The 19529-nt window shown below is 33.5% G+C and overlaps 3 protein-coding genes across 3 annotated transcripts; 1 reads left to right on the top strand and 2 right to left on the bottom strand.

Moving 5' to 3' along the window:
• Positions 1-411: 411 nt before the first annotated feature.
• On the top strand, positions 412-2750 carry LOC140860024 (pentatricopeptide repeat-containing protein At3g62890-like). Its single transcript, XM_073262799.1, has one exon. It carries the CDS (start codon positions 681-683, stop codon positions 2532-2534), a length of 1854 nt encoding a protein of 617 aa, XP_073118900.1. The 5' UTR covers positions 412-680; the 3' UTR covers positions 2535-2750.
• A 3294-nt stretch (positions 2751-6044) lies between these two features.
• LOC140875874 (uncharacterized) lies at positions 6045-7959 on the bottom strand. Its single transcript, XM_073279697.1, has 3 exons — positions 7566-7959; positions 6884-6996; positions 6045-6231 (listed from the first exon to the last, which is right to left on the bottom strand). The coding sequence occupies exons 1-3, from the start codon at positions 7864-7866 to the stop codon at positions 6115-6117; spliced, it is 531 nt and encodes a 176-aa protein (XP_073135798.1). The 5' UTR covers positions 7867-7959; the 3' UTR covers positions 6045-6114.
• Positions 7960-10305: 2346 nt separating this feature from the next.
• Positions 10306-18209, bottom strand: LOC140881279 (nucleobase-ascorbate transporter 6-like). The gene is made up of 15 exons (XM_073286501.1): positions 17896-18209; positions 17337-17506; positions 16303-16400; positions 16044-16217; positions 15730-15830; positions 14709-14784; positions 14537-14596; positions 14152-14336; positions 13596-13692; positions 12237-12323; positions 11892-11950; positions 11700-11791; positions 11530-11607; positions 11277-11437; positions 10306-11098 (listed from the first exon to the last, which is right to left on the bottom strand). The coding sequence occupies exons 2-15, from the start codon at positions 17437-17439 to the stop codon at positions 10880-10882; spliced, it is 1590 nt and encodes a 529-aa protein (XP_073142602.1). The 5' UTR covers positions 17440-17506; positions 17896-18209; the 3' UTR covers positions 10306-10879.
• Between the last annotated feature and the right edge of the window lie 1320 nt (positions 18210-19529).

The following is a 19529-nucleotide window of genomic DNA, read 5'->3' as shown; positions in this document are numbered from 1 at the left end:
TTACTCCCATGATAAATCTAAGGGTCCTAATTTATCAATACACGCGGGGTCCACTAAAAAATAATGGATCCTACATTTATTGATAAATGTACACCGTTAGATCTACCTCAAGGCAGTGCCTGTATAGGTAGGATCTAACTTACCCTATCAATCATGTTTTCCTTAATCGCCTCGATCTTGGAGACGGAAATAGGATCCGAAAGTCATCGGATTTCAAAAAATAAATAAAATACATAATGATATTTGGGAAATGCTATATGTACACATTGACTTACACATTGGGTTACACATTATACATGAAATCACAAAATTATCCTTCCATTTGATTTGGAAAAAAATCTTTCCAAAATACATTAAGGATATTTATGTAATTTCAAGTACAACGTGTAACCTTCCATGTACATGTAGAGCATCACCCATGATATTTTATCATCTTTTTTCTTTTTTGAAGATTTTAAATGATCTTTCTAGTTTCTATAGTCAGTCACAATATGTTAAAAAAAAATTTATTTAATATGGAATCAGCTGAATTCAAACAAGAGGTATTTCATATTTTAAGATTTTACACTATTCTAATTAGATGATGGATGTGAAATATCATTCAAACTATATCTATAATTTTCGGTTGTTTCATAGGATGTTTGCCGCCATCTTGTGACTAACGTTGTCCATGCAACTCCATGCTTTTCTCTCAAATTTCCAAGAAATCCCTCTCTCAGTTACTCAAAAAACGCCCACCTACTTCTCAAATCAAGCAAATACATGCCCAAATCATCACTCAATCACTCTCTTCATCGCATCTTTGTTTGATCGACTCACTCATCCATTGTTACCTTCACACCCGAAACCTCAACACTGCAAGAGCTTTGTTCAACGGCTATCCTTTGCCTTCACCTCCTACTCTGTTATGGAATCTCATGATCAGGGCCTGTTCAAAACTCCAAGATCTTTTGGAACCCATCTATCTTTTACGCCGCATGCTTAATTTGGAAAATCAAGTTGGCGTTGTGCCTGATGATTATACGTTTAATTTTGTTATTACTTCCAGTACACGCCAAAACTCGATTGTGTACGGGGAGGTCCTTCACGGAATGGTGATAAAGTATGGGTGGTTCGAGAATTTATGTGTGGCTAATTCTTTGATCAACATGTATGGTGTTTTCGGGAAAGTGGATGACGCATATGCTGTGTTCGACAAAATGTCGGATAGAGACGTGTTTTCGTGGACTGGCTTAGTGTCTGCTTATGCTAAGAATGGGGAGATGTGTAGGGCAGGTGAAATCTTTGTGGAAATGCCAGTAAAAAATGAGGTCTCTTGGGCTGTCATGATTTCAGGTTTTGTTGGTTGTGGCAAATATGTTGAGGCCCTAAGCTTTTTTCATGAGATGACGGCTCAAATGAGGCCAAATGAAGCTGTTCTTGTATGTTCACTTTCTGCTTGTGCACATCTGGGTTCATTGTCTCAAGGGAACTGGATCCATGGTTATATAGACAGGAAAGGAATTGTGGAAACCTCAAATGTTAAGACTGCATTAATTGATATGTATGCCAAATGTGGGAAAATAGATTGTGCATATGGACTTTTTAATAACATTCCAAGACCAGATGTTCATAATTTTACAAGTCTGATTTCAGGATTATCGATTCACGGGCTTGGTGACCATGTTATACAAGTGTTTCGTCGAATGTTAGCTGAGAAATTAAAGCCAAATGGCATCACTGTTTTGGGCGTTTTAAATGGTTGTAGCCATTCTGGATTGGTCCATCACGGTTCTTCAGTTTTCTATAACATGGAGGATTTATGGGGAATCACACCTAAAATTGAGCACTATGGTTGCTATATCGATTTACTTGGCCGTGCTGGGTACTTGGCAAAGGCATTTGGAGTAGCAAAGAGCATGCCCGTTAATCCTGATGTTGCGGTATGGAGGGCTTTGTTAAGCGCCTGCAGAATTCACCGTAGTTCTGATTTTGGAGAGCGAGTGATAAATCACTTAGAACAACTCGATCCTGGTTGTTATGATGGCGGGAAGGTGCTGCTTTCAAACTTGTATGCTTCTCTTGGAAAATGGGATAAAGTTGCTCAGATAAGAAATGTAATGGGGTCGCGAAAGAACCAATCTGATATTGGATGTAGTTGGATAGAGATAAATGGTGTTTTTCATGAGTTTCGAGTTGCAGATGTGCTCCATCCACAAATAGTAGAAATTCAGAATAAGTTAGCTGAAATAATACAAAGGATCGGTCTAGTTGGTTATTCTGCTGATGCTGCCCATGTTTCATTTGATATAAGTGAGGAAGATAAAGCACAAGCAGTATCTTGGCATGGTGAGAAACTAGCTGTTGCTTTTGGACTAATGAATACTCTTCCTAGGACTTCTCTTCGAATAGTGAAAAACTTGAGAACTTGTGATGATTGTCATTTAGCTCTGAAGGCAATCTCCAAAGTTTATGATAGAGAAATTATTGTCAGAGATCGTTGCCGTTTCCACACTTTTAACCAAGGATATTGCTCTTGTAATGAATATTGGTAGTTTTCGTCATCAAACATAAATAAAGAACAATTGCAGCGACATCGATTAAAAGTTCAGACAATTTGTCCAAGCTTTTTGTTCTGCTGTTACAAACTTTGATTTGCCGAACTATAGTCTACTGGTTTGTAACTTGTAAATCCTCTATAATCACGTTGATTTATGCATAAAGGCTTTAAATCTGTCTCCTTCAAATTCATTTGAAGTTCTTTCATTGAATAATAGCTGTGGTTTCATTTTATTTTTGGCAAAATTCATGAGAAAAACTTGTTGACCGATTTTTTTTTTTTAATTTTGTGTAGTTATATTTAAAATTTAATATATTATCACCAAATTCGTTATTATTATTGAAAATATACCTACTCCATTAAATTAAAATAATAATAAGAGGTAATTTAAAATATTTATACATTTTTTTAAATACATCGATTATGCTTTCTTCTTCTATTTAATTTTTTGCAATGCATGAAAATGTAAAAGATTTCCTTTATTATGAAATATAATAAGGAAAGAATTAGTTTGCTAAATTTGCAAGATTTTATGAGACAAATATCATGATCTAATCAGTGTAACATACAATGTGCTTTCTACTCGTATTTGTTCAATCCGTATTTTAAACACTGTATTTTGGATTAGGAAAAAAAAAATTGTTCGAAATTATTGTCATTGGTTATGAGTTATTGTCCATCACATATCAAAAGTGGAGATGTGTCCAATTTATGGTACCAGAAAATTAGGTTAGACTGCAACACTTTACTTACTGCCAGAAATTTCCTTTGTCAATTTTTATTACCATTGACAGAAAGCCTCGAGGCCCTTCAATTTTTTTTCCATTTTCCAATGCACTTCACTTGCCCACCCTCGACTAAATATATTTAAAAAAAAAACATATACAAATTTTATGATATCGTCTCACGAATTAATTTTATAAAACAAACATCTTCTTCGATTTTATTCATGAAAAAATATTATTTTTTATGTTAAAAGTATTATTTTTTATTTTATATATGAATCAGATCGATCATCTATGTTTCATAAGAGACCTACCATCAAAAAATATTCACATGTATATATTTAAAAAATTAAGGTTTTAATTTCCAATGTTATTTATAATATATTTAGATGATGTGATTATTAACCAAAATTTTCTGGTCCTATCCTAATTTTGTTCTTTCTTTTGCCCTTCCGTATGGTTTACTTAAGTTAAGGTCTACTTAGCCTCATAAATTTGGTCCATCTTTTTCCATTAAAATCCATGGTTTAAACAAAACCTTTGCATAAAATTTATATGCTTTCCCAATCTACAAAGAAATCGTAATCATAATCTGGTGAAGAAAAGTAAGCTCCATTTTCTTAGCAACAATTGAAAAACATTAGCTTTTGGTTATTGTTAATTTGTTATTGATGATCTCCATTAAAAAAAATATTTACTCTCGCCCCAAAGAACCCCAATAAAATTGGCTTTAACATTGTCGTGCAAGATTAAAAAGTGCAATCCAAAATGTCACCCAAGATTCCATGCCTTTGTCGGTCCCAAGACTTTCAATTATAATAACCGAGTATATCTCTTACGAAATGGTATCACGGATATTTTTTATGAAATAGATCAACTCAATCCATATTTAGATGAAAAATAATATTTTTGATATACAAAAACTAATTTTTTTTATCAACGAATAAATAAGAAATCCATCTAAAAAACGTCCGTGTATTAATCGAAAGCTTTTGAATTGCTTTCATTAATATTTTCTAAGATTTCTAAATTCCCAACACTTGTTTCCGTGTTCAATTGAAAGTGGGAAAATCAGTTCTTTTTTCTCCACTTATCGCCTATCGTTACGTGTAAGGAGGTTGCGTAGGCTGGCCGGCATTTAGTATAAATGCACTGTCTAAATTTATATTTCTTGAAATATATTAACAATAAAAATTGAATTTTCTTAGTGATTATAGAATGTACTAGACCAGTATTTCAAATAAATTTTTTCCATATCAACTTCTCGTATTCTATTTTATTGTGCTAAATGTATGTTGATCGCACATATAATTATGAAACCAATTACAAACATCGAGTTAATAAAAAATAAAAATAGCAAAAAAAATATGAATTTATTTGGTGTCTTAATTCGCTACTCATTGAATCCGCTAGATTTGCGAGTGACGGTGCAATGATTCAGTCTCCATCGTCTTCAGGAACAAAGATATATATAAATAAATAATATATAGAGAAATTTTTAGCTGCCCAACTAAGTGGGGATCGCGATCACTAAAATCCGATAATGAAAAACCATTAAAACCCTTTAATGGTAGCGGACCAAGTGAAAAAACATGGTTGGGCAGCTGAAAATTCATTTATAAATAGATATGTATGTATGTATAAAGGTTGATGAATCAAAATATGGAAAGAATGATTAGTATTAGGGGAGTCTTTTGCAAATGTTGACCCACTCATTGTTTCTATCATTAAGAGTTGGCAGTCCGTAATCATCCCATATTTCAAGCAACTTTTCAATTAATTAACGAAGCATTTTTAATGTCGTAATTCGTGCTTTTTGTATTTTATTTATTTTTATTTTATTATATTATATTTATATATTAGGGAACCATGCATGAACTATTTCTCCGGTTTAATGATTGTACTGTGTGGTTCGGACTAAAGATAAAATAATGTTTGGTGGATCTGGATTTGAAAATAAGAATTACAAATCATATAAAAATTATAAGGCTCTCTTTGGACGAAACTATTTCAAAATTTATGGGTTTCAAATATATTCAAATGTATTTATTTTTTAGTGTAGTAATATCATAAATTTCAAATTTATTTTTTTCATGTTTATATAGTATTTCATGTTAGTTAGATAGATTTTATGTTTAAATTTGATATATTGATTCATTGTTAACCATAAAATACAATCAAAATTCATAGATTGATCTAATGAATCTTCAAATGGTAGCACTAATTTTTTTTTTTGATTTACCACTATATGTATTTATTAATTATTAAAGGCGGTATAATTTAATTTGGTTGGTTGTTATCTCATAATGTCGATTGAATTTGCGTGTCCAATTAAATTCCGTATTCATTGCGTATTAGTTGAATTAGAATTGTGATGGGATGTGAGAAAATTGTACACACGCTTGATTAAATGAATCTCTGATTTTTTTTGTTTAATATTTGATGCGATCATCATCATTCTTTCTTTCATAAATTCAATCAATAGGCCGTAGGGTACGAATTTCAGATTATATGTTTGAAAATTGTTGTTTTTCTTGATCTGTCCAAATTGACTACTTTCATGTCCATCTATCTACCTATTTATATATTATATATATTAATATTGGATGCACGCTTTGCTAGCTTATTAACAACAATTTTGAAATGTATTTTTTTGTAAATAAATAAATTAATTTTTTAAACGTTACATTTTCATAAATAAATAGTTGTCCATATATTATTAACAACTAGCTACGTCTATTTTAATTTCTTAGCTAGAGACGTTAGGAAACTGACCCATTTTCGAATTTTTTTTAATAGATTAAAATAATTATTAATTAGATAATTTAACTGCAAAATTAAAAAAGAGACTCAATTTGCAGCTTCAGAGATGCTCTTTAATGATGGTTGCCAAGCTCTGCTTTTCGAAACACTACACTTTGCTGTGCTGCTGTGATTATTAATTCTTGATCCAGCTTTGTGCTTCACCTGAGATTATAATTATAAAAATAAATGGTTACAAAAACTTATAATAATAGGACATTATAATTGTTGGCTGGATAAGCATGCGAGTTGTTTAATTTAATTGGTGACTATTATCTATTATTCGCTGACATTTGACCGTTTCATGTAATTATATTAAGAAAAGTGCAAATTGCTCAAAAATCTAATACAAACATGTTTTGTTTTGTACTCCTTAGCCATTTTTTTGTACCACAGTTTTTGTTAATTTGTACTACATCTTGTATGATTTTGTACCACATCTTATATTGTTTTGTACCACATTTTATGTCTAGGAACTTCAAAGCAAAACATGTTTGCATTTGGGGATTTTTGAGCAAATTACCCGAAAAGTGCAATGATTCTATTTTAAAATTTCCTCATCATTTGATGTATATATGTTCATGCATATATATCCACTACCAAATCATAGGGTAAAAATTAAAATAAAGTATAAAGCAACACCAGCTTGGTAAGGAGCTAGATTCATCCTCAAAATTAAATTAAATATAATTTTTTTAACTTCAATTTCAGAATCTTACATGTATATTTTCTATATAAATAAAAAAACTAAACAAATTAATTTTTTTTTAATTTTTGGAATTGAAAAATAGATATTAATATTTTATTTAATATATACCTGTCTGGCATTCTTCTCCAGTTGAGTTGTTTGGTTGAGTTCTTCAAAACCTGAAAATGATTTCTCCGTCATCTTCTTTCCATGTTTCTTCGTCCTCAAACCTTTCATCACTTCTGAAAAACAAAAACAAAAACAAAAAAAGGTAAAAAAATAATAATAATAACAAAATAAAACAAATCGTAAACAAAGAATATATATGAACAGAAGCGGAGCTAGGATTTTTATTCAGTGTAGGCATCAATATACTATAATTAATAAATAAAAAAAACATCGATTAATCGATAGTTGAAAATAATATTTTTTAAGGTTTGAACACATGTCTACACATAAAAAGTAGCACCTGTTAATTGATGTTAAAACATCGAAAATATGACCAAGAACATAGCGTACGAAATTTTCAATAAAAATTTTTTGATAAAAAATATAAACTCTACATTCGAAAATATGCAAAAATACATTCTCGATTGCAAAAACAACACACAATTTTTTTTTAAAAAAATTGAATAATTGACTAACAATGAGAAAATAACCGAACCTAAAATTTGGTGAAATTTTAGATTTTATAAACGATGTAAAAGGTGAAATAATAAGAAATATGAATTGAAAGAATTATATTATATTAATCAAAGTGTACAAAGTTTGCGACTTGTGAGAAATTAATTAATTAATAAAATGAATGAACCTTGGGCGGTGACAAGTCTGTAAACATGGCCGAGTAGGAGAGCATCGGTTGGCCTGAGAAGCTTAATACGCGTCACTCGAAGTGGGGTGTCGTCACTCTTCGGGGCGGACACCACCGTGGCGGCGGCGGCGGCGACGGAGGATGAGTAGAAGGTGGTGGTGGTGAGAAGAAGTGCAACATAATGGCCGGGATTCATCTTCATGATTTGGTGAGCAGAAACAGGGAAATATAGATTATCCACTTTGCCATCTGGGTGTTGGATTACTAAACTTGCGTTATCAATTGTTTGGCAATTCCCCATCTCAGATTTTATCACTCTGTGTTTTTTTTTAAAAATTTGCGAATGGAGCTCGGAGAAAACCGGACGTGCGTGTGTTACAATTACGTGCCTATTTATATAAACTAGCGTTGAATTGCTTGCACGTGTTGTGTGTTTATATAAGTGTTTTTGCATACACGCGTTAATATATATATTTGAGTTCATATACAATTTGTTTTTATGAAATAATTATAGAAAATAAAAAAATATTAAATTATTTTTAAAAAAAATTAAAAAAAAATCACACCAACGGGTCAACTTGGTGTGACCTCACACCTCACATTTAATATAATATAATCTCACATTTAATATAATATAAGATAGATGAAAAAAATAAAATAAAATATACGATTCGGTGACATAAATTTTATGCATTTAATTTTTTAAAACTTGTATTTATTATTATATACAAATTTTGAAATATCCGAATTGGAATCCAATCCCTAGCTTTTTGCATTATTTTGTTTTCTTATATAATTTTAAAGAATATTGCTAGTTCTTGAAAAAACAGATAAACCCAACATCCTCCATGAGAAAGGGAACAAACCCCAACCAAATCAAGAAATGATTTTACGCCATTCTTTAAGTTAAAGTTACCACTTCATCTATTAATCATACTCTTCCACTTAAAAATTAAAAAATTATGAAATAAAAGAAATGTGTTTGAAATGTTCTGTTAATAAAATAAAAGGCGATTATTAATTTTCGGAATCTAATTAAAGTGTCTCTTTTAACAAATGACATCTTAATTAATTACAATAGGCATGTAATCCATTCTTATGTTCACACCAATCGATTTCAAAATGAAATATTCCATTCCTTCCGATTCAATTTTATGTTATAAATTTAAGAAGTTGACATATTAAATAATAATAATAATAATAATAATAATAATAATAAATAAATAATAGTTTGCCGATGTGATAAATGTTTGTATTTAATGCCATAGATATCGAAAATCATTCATATGTGACCCAAAATTTTCTACGAGACTTTTTCAAATCTGTCCAGTACAGTCTGGAACCTAAATCATGTTTATTAATTCATTATTATATTATATATCATACTACAATGCAATATGAGTTACTATAAATAATTTATCCGACGAATTTTGTATATGAGTTGAAATCTATAAGACTATAACCCATATTTTTAATTTTTAATTTAAATAGCTATTTAAATTTATATTATATACTTGCAAAATATCGCGAGTCGACCATTTAAGAGCGTATGCAACACTCGTTCATTCCTTTCCTGGTCCAAATTTATATTAGATCATGATTGGTATCCACCATCAAAATCAATAATAATTATTACATTTATTATGAAACTATCCTCTATGATTATTTTTTGATAGCTTTTATATTATATAAAATATATATAATAATATCTATGTCACTTGTTTGACGTTTAGCATGTACGCCTCCTTCACTTAAATGTAAATTTTGTCTTTATAAATACATATGGGTCATTTGTGAGCCATTTCATACAAAATAAATTATACAGTCAATGATACTGATGCGATTATCATAAAATGGGTCTCCAGGGGTGGGTACGACCCCGGGAATAAAATAGCAGCAAGCTTCTTCGCCTCGTCGTGAAGACTATCTACACACCAAAAACAAGGAAACTAGTCAATGGGGGCGTCGGAGGGGTTCTCCGGCGTCGTCACTCCGATGCTTAAGTTAAACTAAGATGTATGGAGTGGGCTTATGAGATTTAGAGAAATTGAGTGTGAATGTGATAGATGTAGATGAACGTAAAAGAACATGAAGAAAAACTCCTATAGGCAGGCTAAGAAACCTGGTATTTATAGGAGTTCATCCCAATAATGGCACGGTATGGGTTTCTGACAAGATTAAATATGACAAGACGTTTCCCGCAATTCCTGGATAAAGCTCATACCTATTCATTAGTTTTCTGGCAATCCCTGATGATGCCCATGTTGTGGGACCCGTGTTTTGATTTGGCCTGGAAAGGGTCTTTTAGCCTGGATGACGGGGTGCTCAAGGCCAGGGTGCTGGGAGGCCAGGGAAGGGAGGACACCTTTTGGCAAGGCAAGGGACCTCTTCCAAACTTCGTTTGAGCTCCACTTCTTCCCGGTCTTCTCTTACCCACCCATCTAGAAACCCTTCCGCGTTCGGGCTCTAGACAACCACTCGGGTTTGGTGATAACCCAAGATATTTCACCAGGGTATCACTAGTCATCCCAAAATAAGTCGGGCTAGGACCTGCTCCGCTGTCCCTAGGAATTAGTGTCCCTGCTAACCCGGGTATTGGAACCCTCCCGGGCTTTCTCACCACCCGGGTTATCTTATTAGGATATCAGATACATTTACAATGTTTTAATTATCATGAATGGGCTTTTCTTTTTTGAAAGATATATACATATATAGACACATGCATATAAACAGATAGAAGTCTATGAAAATATAGATAAATATCATATAATACGTTGAATTTTCGTGACGAAAACAATTATTTGTAGGCCCAAGTATCACTATTACATTGTAATAAGCCCCCTCCATCTACTTAAATGGTGGTTCTACTTTGGTCCTTTTTCCCAGACCTCTTTAATATGAACATTTTGTTAAAAACCCTTGCAGTGATCTATCCACATAAAACTCATGGCTTAAGAAGACAAGCTATGAATGCCTCCGAATCCACAAATTTTCGCGCGGCTGCTTCATAGGCATTACCACTAAATCTACACCAAAAAACGAAAATCAAGACGACACTATAAATACTATAAACATAGTGTTTCGTGTCCGATATACATATCAATGAGTTACAATCCAAGCATCCAAACACAAGATGAGTCAGTCATCTTGCAGATGGACAAAAGGCTATATGTGTTCGTTCCACCAAATGTTAAAAATACACGAGGCAAAGAACAATGGTGTACTCAATTTGCCCATACTTGGTTTTTCAATATTTTACTTGAAAGAGGAAAACTTTGAGCTGAGACTAACCATTCCACTTTTGGGTATCAGAATCACACAGAAGGAAAATATTTGTTGAGATTGAAAGGTAGTGAATAGAATTCCTCGCTTCTGTTATCGGTCTTGAAGGACCGGAACTTGTCCCACCAATGTTTGCCTCGATCTTTCCTTGTCTGATCACCCTTTTTGTGCAACGTCTTGTCCAAGAAATAAGCGACTATGCCAGCAACGAAAGCTTTTGATGAGAAGGGGACATTTACCATGTCGTTGAACTGGAGATACAGGGATAGAAAACATTGTTCAAGAACGCATTTTTCACATTATTTTACAAGCATGCCACAAAACAAAACCAGGCATCAAGTAAAGTTGTCGAGGAAAGAAATAAAGAACAAAGAAAGATATCATTTTTTTCTCAGCCAAGAAGTTTTGATGAAATGCAGTCGTGCATACCCATCTGGCTGTCGTGTTAACAGGTCCAAATCCTTCGATAGCAGTGTGCTCGTTGAAATACTGGGGGACAGACAAGCCCAGAAAAATGGAAAAACCTAAGATAAATTTTGTTCGGAAACTGTTGAGGTTGCAGAACTGAAGAAAGCTTAAACCGACGGAACCTGAATTCAAGGTTAACACTCAGATTTCTCATAAATATCATGCTTAAAAGAAATGGGCTATAAGAAGATTTTGTCAAGCTTCATTTCCATACCAACGTATGCAAAGAAGAGACAGTACAAAGCAGCGACTATAGATGTCGGTATTGAAGCGAAGACAGCTCCAAATTTCCCTGCAGGTATATAATCGTTGCTAGTTAAAGAGACATTTGTTTATAAACCGAGTGACTGGCAAGCAAAGTTCGGAAAGTGCTGAAAAGTTTACCGAGTACGGAAAAGAAAAGCATGAATCCAGCAGATATTTGCACTACTCTTCGGCTTCCAACACGTGTCAATGCTAATAGACCAGCATTCTCACTAGACACCAAATCAAGAAATGGAAGATCTTTAGTTTAGGTCTGAGTTATTGAAAACAGATGGACCGGAGAAAGTGAACAAGTGATTGTGAATGTCTTACATGGATACAGAAGATCCATTTGCAGTTCCAAACAAACCAGACAACAAGATTGCAACACCCTGTCATTCACAGATAAGCCAAAAAAGCAATCATGTTCCGATAATACTCATTGTGGTAATCGAAATGAAAAAGACACACTATGAAAATAATTAAGGAGTAACGTTAAAAAAGTATTAATTTGATACACATGTTGATGCAACACATGAAACTTCTATAAAAATATCTCAGTGAAATTCTCGTTGATTGCTGTTGAGAATGTAAATTTCATCTTTTCCTACTTTCTTTGATGAGTACAAGAAGCTGGAAAATCTGAGCCTGAATATTCAACATGCTAAGCCTAATTACCTGCCAGCCTACACCACGGCTCATAATTGATGGTGGCAAAGGGGTTGCACTTGCAAATCTGGACACGGCAATGAATCCACCAGTGGACTGCATTAAACATTTCAAAACATATCAAGAACAGTCAAGGGTTCCATCTGTTAAAACATTTAATTTTGTGCTAAAATAAAAAAATTAGTTGAGAAAGCACAAGATTTACATGGTTTGACCATGAAAGAACCGTAACCAATGGCGGAGCCAAAAATATCAATCTACCCGGGCTAGAATTTTAAGCCCTCCAATACTTTAATTTTTTGAATCGAGTTACCCGGGCTAATATTAAATTAATCCAAAATTATTGAAAATTAATATATTAAAAATTTCAAAAAAAAATTGTGTTTAGCCCGGGTGGCAATATATGTGGCTCCGCCACTGACTGTAACCACCAGAGAGATGTCCACATCACTAAAATTCTTACAAAATCAGTTAAACTTTGAAGACCTAACATAGGAGAAACATGTCGAGGATAAACATAATAGAAAACAATTCCTGAAATGATCTTGACAATATCAGTTCTGATGGACCAACATACTATTCGATCTCCAACACTCCCATAATGTCGAATGAGGGTATACTTATTGCATTATTCAGCTTAAAACACAGAAAAAAATTCTTGAAGAATATCTTGCATTCTTGCTTCATGTTGTATGCAGAGTGCCAGAGTCAGAGAAACAAAGAGATGCGATCATATGCACTGTCTCGCGAAAGGATGGAATTTAAAGATCGATATGCATGGTTCAATATCCTCTGTGCAACAGTGCGGCAACAGCCATAAATTGATAGCAACGGTAAACGAAAATTGTTCATCACACGGATACTAGAGAATAGTTTTTTTTTCATGGTTATGGTAAACGTTAACCAGACCATGGATATATCATAGAAGGCAGACGTGATCGATAACATGAAAAAGAAACCTTTATATAGAAGAGAAAAACACAGATGATAATAATAAATTTAGGAGAGTGTAAATATTATTGTTCTATTCCTCCCAAAAAAATAAATAAATAATGCTGATGATGATGATCATCATAATAATAATAATAATAATAATAATAATAATAATAATAATAAAGAACAATAAATTCACATCAAAATATATATACCAATATTGATAATATTATATCCATTTCTACAGCGTTTTCTTTGATTTCTGACAAGAGACAGAGAACAAACTCATCAAATTAATAAAATGCCAATAGGCTTTTGCGTTTGAAGACCAAAATGAAATCAATTATTGACGTTTTGTTCTGCTTGAATTCAAAAGGAACACCAGTAGGTGCTATACAAAAATTGATAAAATAATAAATGAAGGTTAAAACGAACCTCTACAAGGGCAACAAATGCAGCCATCATCATTGCAAATACTTCACCAGCATCAAATGAAGGTGCTCCCCACTGAAAGGGATATGGAACTCTTATCCTGTATGTGCAAGGTCAACATAGTCAGTGGATAAGTCATTGCCAATACTGAATCCTACATTGCACGGAGAGGGCTCATAGCCTATTGGCCCTTGCACTGAAACAGTAGCCGTATATCTCAAGCTCGAAAACACACACGATCAACCAAAGGGAATCAAATGGTCCTGAAACATGCTACTGCATATTTAATCTCCCCCATTCTACAGCATATTTTATTTAAACTCAAATTTGACTCAAGATCCTATGCGGTCTACCAGCTTGACATTGTGGATCAGTTGGATTCCAAAGAGTTAAGTCTCGAGGTCAAACCATACTTGGTAATGCATGGGAAAAAGGGAAAAATAACTACACACATATATATATGGTGCAAAACAGCACTTCACGATAAACAGTATGCAAACAGCTCACAATCATAGGATTACGGAACACAGCTGATGATTAAGCAAAGCCTTCAGCATACCAAGGAGCAGCAGCAATAAGTCCAGCACGATCAGTTCTGCAGCTTGTTTGGGTCTTCGGTGGCTTTCCATTATAGGCCCCACCCACAGTAAGTAGGTGTGCATATATCCACACAATTGTGACCGAGAATATCACTGCAAAGCGGTCAAAGATATTCTTTCCTGGACGTATGAAATGGGCCAAGTACTGCAACAAGGAAAAATTTAATTCCACTCAAGCACAGTACATCGACAAATGCTGCAACAAAAGAAACTAAGTCCTATGACAACATTTGTAGCAGCAACATTTCTTGGCACAAAAATTGAAATATTTAGAGAAAGAAATCATTAATTATTCTTATCAAAGCAACATTATAAACGAAGTTGACTTGCAATTCAAGATGTTACCTGAGAAAAGATAACCAAAATGATGAGTTGTGGCAACCCAATCTCAACACAGTTGGCAACCTAAAAACGAAGATAGTGCATTACATCCAGTTGTTTCTTTTTATTAGAAGGAAACTGTGACGATATGTCCAGGAAAACACAGAGATTGTAATTAATTAGGCCTAGTTTGTACCCCAGGGAATCCAAGCTCATAGAGCCCAAAACCGACAAGGGCCACCAAAGGAACAGCAGAAAGTGGAGTCAGAAACCTGTAGTTACACATGGATGAGTAATAGCATAATCACTATAAGAAGTGAACTTGTTCACACGAAAATCTTGTGAGTGTATGTGTGTCTCAATAATAGATTTGTCAACTGTCTAATTCAAGGTAGATGCTAGAGCACAAAACAAAGTGTCTTACAGACCTAGACATTGACACTGCCAAAAAGCATTCAAAATACCAAATCATGATGCATTATCTAAACGAAAGCACCTGGTCAAGAACAGGTGAGATTTCTCCTCAAAAAATAGTCTTTACTTAACGAGGGCTAAGACATTGAAGGATAGTGCCCATTCCAGAGTCCAGACCTCTCCTAGTGTTTTATTTATGCACCTTCTAATTAGTCTTCTACAAAAGAAAATAAATTTCAATCTTTAGCTAACACTAGCTTTTTACAGATTATTAGAACCTTGTTAGCCATGAAGCTGACCTACCCACCATGTGGATCTGCCTCTGCCTAGACTTTTTATCCACTTGTATGGTAAGACAAAGTAAATACCTTAAATCGCAATCATTCTTATTCGATATTTCCATACATAGTCCAAATGGGTTTGGGCATAAATCTCAGTTGAAATTATGGTTTGGATTGTTTGGTTTTGCACTCTAGCTAGTAATCATTAAATCATATAAATAAACGTGCTGATGCATCGTGAAATTGTTTTAAAGAAGAGAATCAGACAATTTATATGGGAAAAATAATCTCTCATTTCCATGTTATTTCTTTCATTAATAATTTTTACACGACCAAGGGTTATCACTAGTTTTTCTATTTTCTTTACCTAAAAAATGTCATGGTGTAATACAAAATAGCATGCGTATAGCGCAAGTGCAGGCAAAACCATCAACATTATATAACTGATAAAATAACAATCTGAGTTCTCCAAGCTTGGAGAGACTGGTGATAGGCTTATCAAGAACGTGATTCATATCAAACCTTGTAACATTTCGCCAAAGACCACTAAAACCAAGGACTATCTGAATGGTGGAGGCAACAATAAATGCACCCTGGGTGGCACGCATTATCTTTTTGAACTTCTGCACCATCATTTCCATTTAACATAATTAGCAAAAAATAAATAGAAGTATTAAACCCTCTAACGTTTCTTCATTTCAAGTTCTTTTGCAGCTATACAGCTTAAAATTGGGGAAAGTTTACAGTATTAGCTGAAACAAGCACCATGGCACAAGAAGCAATGTTCTCAATAAGGAACATTAAGTATCAACAGACATAGTATGAAGATCACAAACCGAAATGGGATCTGGATCATTCCATCTTCCAGACAGGATTATGGAAATTGTGGGTGCGACAAAGGCGTATGATCCTCCAATTACAACAGGTAATCTGGTTCCAAACCATGTCTGTAACAGAGTATTCAACCCAGAAACGAAAAGCAGGGTCTGAATAACTTGTGCTTTCTCAGCCTAAAGGCATGTATAAGGGTACATCAGGAATACAAAATCAAGTAGAAAACAAACTTAAAGATAATATAAACACTTGAATGCTCACGTTTCCGCCTCCCATTTGAGGAACCAGGGCAGTAGGTATTATGACAGTTGTACCAAGCATCACAAGATAATGTTGAAATCCAAGAAGGATAGCCTCAGCTGCAAAACCAAAATCAGAGTTAAATAATTCTATCAGAGCCCATGAATCCAAGCATTTGGAAAGACAGACAATGTCGATTACGTCAATAATAATTTCAAAACTATTACACCAAAAAAGGAAACAAGGTAAACTCGATAATCACTAGAAGACGCATTGCTTCTTGATGTTTTTACAATGCCTCAAATGAGAATAATTACTTAAAGTTACCATAGAAAAACAAGCCAAACATTCAATGGTTATCTTGAGTACCGAATATACCGAAAGGTCGTTGAACCAGGATCCTCAAAATTAAATAAGTGCACACATCTCCAAAGAAGGAAGCAAACAAGAATGGATCTCTCTAAGTATCAACACCGAACTGTAATAATATAGCCAGAAATGCACACAAAACCATTACAAAACTTGCTATTTGAAAAACAGAAAGAACGTAGTGAGTGCAAGCATCAGTTCCAGAAAGGTAGATTCAGATTCAGATATGACATTCAATTATAAAGGCTAAAGTAGATGTAACAATCTTTTGATCAGCAAAAAGTGAACATTGGCTTAAAAAAAGTGTAAAAAGATCTCAGAAAAAGGTCAGGGCAGGAAAAGGCAGATAGATTTCACAAGAATAAGAATATAGTAGATTCTAGTCCACCAGGAAAGGGAAAATACATGAACCCGTACAGAATAACATAGATTGCTAAAAACTGGCTCCACGCATATGCCCGGCAACACTTTCTACCAAAACCTTGAAAAAAATTGCCACAAAAATATACCACTCAAATAATGATGACAAAGAAAAGCCGAAGAAAATTACCTCTCCCAAAAGAAAAAGAAAGCCAGTAGCTCTAAGAATTCACAACCACAATATGCTAAATTTCACAAGAATAATAAAAGAATATACTAAATAAAGTGCAGAAGAAAGTGACAAATTCCAAAGAACAGAGACTAACGCCAAGGAGGCGGGCTGGTAATGCAATAAGAAACATGTGGAAGCTGATCCTTTGGTGGGTGTGGCGCTGGCTCATCTGCCTTCGGTGCTGCTCCTCCTGCCATTTTGCTTCTCTCTCTGGAGAAATAGAGTAGATGCACAGTTTCAAGACCTTTCAGTGGGATTAAAGAGCTGCAAAATGTGAAAAACCCCAAAATATGCAAACACCCCAGATCAGAAATCTTCAAAGCAATGCTGAAAAGACTCCATCATGAGAAGAAAAATGCAAACGATGTGAAAACCAGGGGAAGATAAGACGCAAGAAAGAAACTCAAAACTCGGGAAGAAATGAAGACCCAAGTAATAACACCGCAACAACCCACATGTAACTTCCCCCACACTATGCTACACGGCCCACCGCTTTTTGGTAACATTGAAAGTAAAAAAACATAACATCATGGGAAAAAATAAATCAGGAAAATGAAAATGTAACAGAAGAGTTGTATGTATTAAGTGTAATAATTGCAAGAAAATTATTATCATTATTATTTTTAAAAAAAGAAAAAGAAAAAGAAAGTGACCTGCTCGTGATGCGAAGGAGCTTGAACGTCAACAGCCAAATCAATGAGGATGCGAAACAAGCAAAGTCGATAATCAAAGACCCCACCTCCAGAAAAGTTTCAGCAAAAAGGGTAGACCCTCGAAGGAGATGTCAAACGAAAAAAAGGAGAGAACTTTACAGAATTGTTGGCTAATTTTTTTGCATAAAGTCGAGGAAATAGCTCGAGAAACAAGTCAGAAGCGAAAAGTGTAACCATGAACTTGCTCAAGATTTGTAAACCAATAACGAATACTTACAGAATCTTAAGCAAATAAATTAATATTTTTTTAGTGTGTTCTTGTAATGGTAGTTGGGTTTCTTGATTAAAAAACAAAATTTACTGAAAGTTTATTATAATTCATCCCTCGGTAAACTATGCGTTTTGGAATCCGCGACATTAAAGATTCTTTATGGTTCCCCATGAAATTACGAGCACATGTTTGCCTCAGCAAAATCAGGTCCTCTGTGTAAATTTGGAAGCTGAGGGTGCCGACAAATTTCAGCTACTCTTATTTGTACTCATTATTATTTTTAATTCCATTCGCAACCTCTATTTATTTTATTTTATTTTTTACAAATAGAGGACCAACTACGAATATTTATTAATATATATATTTCACATTTCTCGTCAATATATCACACATATATTAGTAATTAAATATATATTTTGGATGTATTTTTGGAAAACGATAGCATAAAGTTTTCCACTCGAATAAATTTGATCGATTGACCTAAATAATCTATCTTAGCTCGAGTGTATTCATAGACAAATGTGAGTGTAAAATAAACTCATGTAGTGCATCCCATAGTGTGATAGATATGAAAATAGTTGATCCAATTGATGTGATATTATGAAATGATGTTTGTTTATCCCTTAAAAAAAAGTTGATCCAATTGATTCTCATAGGTTTGAGTAATGCATTGTCTAAAGCAATAAGATATAATAATTATAATAATAATAACGAATACCCATTTACCAACACAAAAAATAGGATTAAAAATTCTAAAAGTCGCTGGAATAAAAATGTGGAGCTGGCAAAATTATAGCATTTCATAGAACATGCTATGTCTATAACAGAATACTTTGTGTTGATGTTAGGCAATCGATCACAATTACGAAAATCTAAATTTGAGATGGGTTGATTAAAATAACAATAATAATAATAATGAAATTCCCCGTATATACAGGCACAAATCGTACGGCAAGACCGCAAGAGTAATCAATTTTAAAAAGAAAAAGAATACATAAAATTCATGTATATGGTATATTAGTATATATCTGTTGTGGTCCAAAGACAGCAGGGTTTCAATTGCAACTTTCAAGGATATGTGTGTACGATTAAGATCATTTTCCAATATTAAAAATGTTGAGGAAAATATCTCACAAATTTAAATTTTTTTAAGAAAAATTTTGCAAGTAATGTAAAAACTGATGTCAACTTTATAGCTATCAAAAAAGGACAATCTGGAACTTTTATAATTCAGTGTTCTCCATTGTTTGATTCATTTTGTTATAATATTTTCAAATATCACAATGGATTTTCATTATAGATGTAACTTCATGTCAATATCTTTTAACAATCATATAATACTTCGATTTACTTTTCTTTTTTT

Source organism: Henckelia pumila, chromosome 1 (genome assembly GCF_033568475.1).
Source record: "Henckelia pumila isolate YLH828 chromosome 1, ASM3356847v2, whole genome shotgun sequence".
NCBI classification, from domain to species: Eukaryota; Viridiplantae; Streptophyta; class Magnoliopsida; order Lamiales; family Gesneriaceae; genus Henckelia; species Henckelia pumila.
This window is presented reverse-complemented; position numbering and strand designations above follow the sequence as displayed.